This window comes from Idiotropiscis lumnitzeri, chromosome 17 (assembly GCF_059441095.1).
Source record: "Idiotropiscis lumnitzeri isolate Australia: NSW breed Sydney's pygmy pipehorse chromosome 17, RoL_Ilum_1.0, whole genome shotgun sequence".
In the NCBI taxonomy this organism is placed as follows: domain Eukaryota; kingdom Metazoa; phylum Chordata; class Actinopteri; order Syngnathiformes; family Syngnathidae; genus Idiotropiscis; species Idiotropiscis lumnitzeri.
The window spans coordinates 5,116,800-5,121,845 of NC_142407.1; the positions used below are offsets into that span (position 1 = coordinate 5,116,800).

The 5,046-nt window shown below is 39.8% G+C and overlaps 1 protein-coding gene across 2 annotated transcripts in view; it reads right to left on the reverse strand.

Annotated features, from left to right (window-relative positions):
- Nucleotides 1-327: 327 nt before the first annotated feature.
- ndfip1l (Nedd4 family interacting protein 1, like) overlaps nucleotides 328-5,046 on the reverse strand; it is a 4,974-nt gene continuing 255 nt past the window's right edge. Inside the window, exons 2-8 of one of the 2 annotated variants that reach the window (XM_088280073.1) lie at nucleotides 4,713-4,800; nucleotides 2,897-3,027; nucleotides 2,623-2,679; nucleotides 1,894-1,981; nucleotides 1,376-1,500; nucleotides 1,226-1,292; nucleotides 328-1,087 (exon numbers count right to left, since the gene is read on the reverse strand). In XM_088280073.1, coding sequence (XP_088136199.1) covers nucleotides 984-1,087; nucleotides 1,226-1,292; nucleotides 1,376-1,500; nucleotides 1,894-1,981; nucleotides 2,623-2,679; nucleotides 2,897-3,027; nucleotides 4,713-4,800 — 660 coding nt within the window. In that variant the 3' untranslated portion in view covers nucleotides 328-983. The remainder of the gene's footprint in view (nucleotides 1,088-1,225; nucleotides 1,293-1,375; nucleotides 1,501-1,893; nucleotides 1,982-2,622; nucleotides 2,680-2,896; nucleotides 3,028-4,712; nucleotides 4,801-5,046) is intronic. The other variant, XM_088280074.1, reaches the window with a different exon arrangement.

Below are 5,046 nucleotides of genomic sequence, written 5' to 3' on the forward strand. Positions count from 1 at the left end.
ATCCGTAAAGGCGAAATTGAAGAACTATGCCTAGCCGGAAAAGTACCTGGGAAAAGAGCTAGAGGCGGACAGAGGCTCATGTACCTAAATCAGATCAAGGACTACACCGGGCTCAGAAACTCGCGAGCTATCTGGGACGCCGCAAGAAACCGAAGACTGAAAGTTTTTTCATCATGAGTCGTCAAGGGCTGTTTCAGCCATGGCACCAGAAGAAGAAGAAGAAGATGTTTTGACATTTCATTTTCCTTTTACAATTTTCAGGCATGTTCTTCCAGTTTGATTTTGTAGTTTTAAGAAAATATATTGGTTGTACAACAATAACACAAATGACTTGATGACTTTAATTTTTCAAAGCAGGGACACTCTTATGATTCAAAAACATTGTTGAGCCTCCACACAAAAACAAGTGATCATTAATTATATTTCTACATTTAATACTTAAATACATTGTTTTGCTTGTTTTCATGAACATTGAGCAAATTTTCTTTGCCACTGTTAACACAATAGAAATTAACACCAGCGTGTTTGGCCCACTTAATCACAAGAACCAGCTCATTATAATCATCATCATACAACCGGCACAATCAAATAACATCGACTTGAACAAAAAATAAAATAAATTTTAAAGTTAAATACTGGATTCCTGCTCTCAAGCATCCCTCGTCTATGTACAAATGAGCTGGCCTAAAAATCATACAAGACTGCCCCCCGCTGGCTAAACAGTGCATGTCAGCCACCAGTGGGCCACACCAGTAAATAAGGCATACACTTCATAATCGCAATCAGCACTTTTACAACACTAAACAAGTGAAGGTCATTATTTTTAATAGAAGTTGCTAGTTGACACCCAAAGAGGACAAGGTTGTTTGTCCTTTTTATATCAAGCAGAGGAATGACAGTAAATGTTAAGTAGATGTTATTTTTGTTTGTTTTCTTTTGTTCTGTTTTGTTTTTATTCAGATGGAAAAAGAATGTCAATGAGCTCAGTAAATGAAGAGGACTCGGGTACGGGGCAGCGTGGAGAAGGTGTCGGCCATCTTGCGGATTCGGGTGTAGTTGATGAAGCCTCGGAGGAAGAGCAAAAAGCCTGCAGTGGAACATGGGCAAGTGTTAGCGTCCAAACTGTTTACTATTGGGATTTAGATTGTATTGCATATGAATAGTTTTGTTTCCTCTGCTCTGTTACAATGTACAGCTGTAAAAATAGGAGTAAATGGCCACTCACCCAGGACCAGGAAAACCCACCACAGCCAGTATTGTCCATCAAAGTAACCGGGAAAGTATGTAGAGAACTGCAACCAAGAAGATGGACGTGAGAACAAAAAAAAAAAATCTGTGTTCCAAATTATTAGGCACAGGTAGTAAGTGTGCGTACCCTGACGATGAGCACCCATTTGATAAGGGAGAGGCCAAAGCCGGAGATGGCTCCGTAGCGACCGGCCGCTGAGGTGGTCAGACAGAAGGACAGGAAGAAACCGATCCAGTTGAACAGGAATGCCACTGGAGGAACAAAAAGGGAGGGGATGTATGAGTGAGGGAATATACATTAAAAAAAAAATAATAATAATGGACATCAAATGCTTGAAATCCCCCCCAAAAAAACAATTGAAGAGTGAGGTTAAAATAAATATAATAAAATTACCAGAAGGAAAAAAAGTGAAAGTAATTTTATAATAAGGTTTCTTATATTGAAGAAGAAATAAATAAATAAATAAAAAGAAAAACAAGACGAATTAAAAATATTGTGAACATGTTTAGATAAATCATATGATAAGATTAAAATAGAGTGAGGACAAAATATTGAATATTAATTGGGAAATTTCAAGAGAAGAAAGTTGCGGCAATTCTAAAAAAACAAAGTTGATATATCTAGATATACGTTTCTCTCCTTACTGAAGAAGGTGAGCATGAAGATGCCATCGTTTCCTATCCTCAGCTGATCTGCATCTTCAAAATCATCTCTGGTTACAAAGTCTTCATCCTGCATGACAAGAGGGGAACAATTTGAAAAAAAAAATCTATTCGACAAGTCACCTTCCACACCACATCCATCTGCATTATTCAAAACAAATTGATAAAATACAAGTGCTGTGGCTTCTTGATTTAGAAGTTTATTTCATACGGAAACTAAAATCATTACAGAATGTATAGGAATCAAATTTTGTTTTTAAATTCAGTTACTGTACATCTTGTATTTGTTTGACAAGATTTTAACAGGCATTGCCTAATGAATGGAATCACGAGCTGACGTGGGATTGGCTGGTAAGCCTCCGTGAGGGCGTGTGAGTGTGAGTAGTGGCTGATAGCAGCTAAAAACGAAAAGAAAAGAAGAACACAGCCCAATTGCAGCTCATAACATGAAAAACCTGTGGGCTGCGGTGCTCTTAAGTCAACGTACCACTGCACTACGAAAGAACAACACGCACACGCAAGCCACATAACAACACAGTAATAAGCATGTTCAACGGTCAGCACAACGTCCAAAAGTCTGTCCATCTAACACTGGGAACCGCAGGAAGAATTGCGGTGCACACGGGCACTAAAGGTATACATCCAAACAGGAAACACACACACATAAAAATAAGTCACGAACATTCGCTCGGGCGCGCACACACGCGTTACCTCCAGTGAACTGCGTATGACATCATCAAAAGTCTCCAGACGTTCTCTGTGCTGAGGCTGCGTCCGAACGCCAGGCAGCAGGGAAACACAACACCGGGTAGTCAAACACCCACTCGGACACACATTCAACACAGTGGCCGCTATATACCCGCATGGATTCCCCCCTTCACTTTTGGTGCGTTGGAGTCCATTTGAACAAAAAGGTGCTTTACATTGCCTGTATTGCATAAGCTGTCTGAGGTGGTGTAACAGAACGACACAGTGTGAAACTCACTCTTGCGGTTACCAAAGGAACAGTTGTCTCCGCTTTGGTCCTCTCCGCCTCATCATAGGAAGGTAGTGTGGTCGCCACGTTGTAGGACGGCGGCTTGGGGAAAGTCCCGTCTTCCTTGAAGTCAAAATAGGCTGAAACATTAACGATAGAACAGTATTTTAGTTGATATAGTAAATTAGGGAAAAACTACACAAATCACAGTGAGTCATTTTCAATAGCAGGAAAAAAAAAATCCGATAAAATTCATACAAAATCTGTTCTTCTCAAGCATTTTAATAAAAATACTATTTTAACCGTTTGACATGATAAAAATGCTGGACTACAAGGCAGAATTGGTAATGTCTGTTCTCATAGCGCATCACCAAACATCGTTAGCAAAGCACTACTTTTGTCAAATAAGAAGCGCTTCAAGATACAAAGTGTGTCAGAAAAGTTCCATGGCTGGTGTCACACTATATTTCAAATGTTTTCTCCCTTCGAATTAACCCCCTTGAGCCTTCAAACGTTCCCCAACCTTCTCTTCGATGCCTCCAAGCACTCCTGGAAGAATTCTTCCACCCAGAGTCATGTCAGGTGAGTAGGGAGCTTGCTCCAGCATCTTGATATACTTCTCAGCCAGGAGCTGTTGGATGCTCAAGTCCGTTGTCATGGTGAAGCGGCCACAAATCTTCTCCCAAACTCCTCTCACACCCTTGACGAAGCCGCAGGACCTCTTTGTAGACGCGCTGATTAAACTTCCGGCCCATATTGAAGGGGACATTTCCTGGTTTGTAATTTGAGTTTGAAATATATCTTTTACTAATCTTTTCCTGGAACTTTTCTGACACACCTTACATGGCGCCAAGATGTCACCAGAATGGTGCCAAGATGTCACCAGAATGGTGCCAAAGTTACACTTGTTTCTTTAGCCTGAGGACAAAAACAGTAAATGGATGATTCCGCACAATGATTACGAAAAATTATCTCTGTGCGCCATTGATGTCAGCGTCAACTACATTTTTTTTCTTGGAATAGGTGGGGAAATGTCTTCTCTTCTCACAGCTCTTGCTTTATCGTTAAACTGCGAAATATTAACTACGCACAACACATGGCAGCAGTAGATGTTTTTTTAGATGAGCTCACAATGTGTGACACCAATGATAAGTTCCTAAAATATGGCTGATCTTTTGAAATATGACCATCACAAGTAGCTTGTGATTGACCAAAATGTATGTCACTTTAAATCTACTACAAAGTGTGTCACAAATGAGAGAATAGATAAAAATTATTCAAATTTAGAAGTAGAAATTATGCTATTTAAATACATACACAGCACACATGCACTAAAAAAATGGATGGATAAAAAAGTTTGAAGTTTTAATGGATGGTATTAAAAGAGTTAATATTTGTAATCCTAAACACTTTTACTGTCAACAGTCACTTGCATTTTTTCCTTTCACCATTTACAGCAGCTCAATTTGGATACATGTACTTACTTTACTAGTGTGAAAAGAGGGTCTGTTTAGTAAAACACAAAGCTATTATTATCTTGTAAGAATTACAACAGGTAGACTGATTCATTCTACCTTCTGCCAACTTGTGGATGAGCATAACTGTTCTGTCTGTCATTAACGTGTCACTGGCATAGATTGAGCAGCAGACACATTATTTGTATATTAAGAAAACGTGCGAATTTGCAAAGCAATTATGTTAAATTGAATAGCTTCCCATTACACACCTGGTGATCAACAGCAGCTGCCAATCGCTGTTGAAGTCAATAGACTATACTAGCTGCACTGTCATGCATTATTCACAGGCTCAAATCTCTGTTTCTTACCAGCATTGTCCTCTGTGACGCTGCTATAAGGAGGCGGCGCGTCTGCAGCAACTTGCAGGCTACCTTCAGCCTCGTCCACGTTGGGCAGCTGGACAAACACAGGCAGACATGATTAATCGCACACGGAAAACGGATGAATGAGTAGATGGAAAAATTAACTTCCTGGTTTATCTTACGCTACAACAGCAATGAGCGAAGTCGTTAAATTAGCGCGTTTAAAACGAGTTAGCATTTAATTAATGAGCACTACGTGCAACAAATGGTTATAATGAGGTAGTTTAATGAGCCTCGAACGAATTGAATACAGTGCCTAGTTGTGTGTTCGATGCTAAGA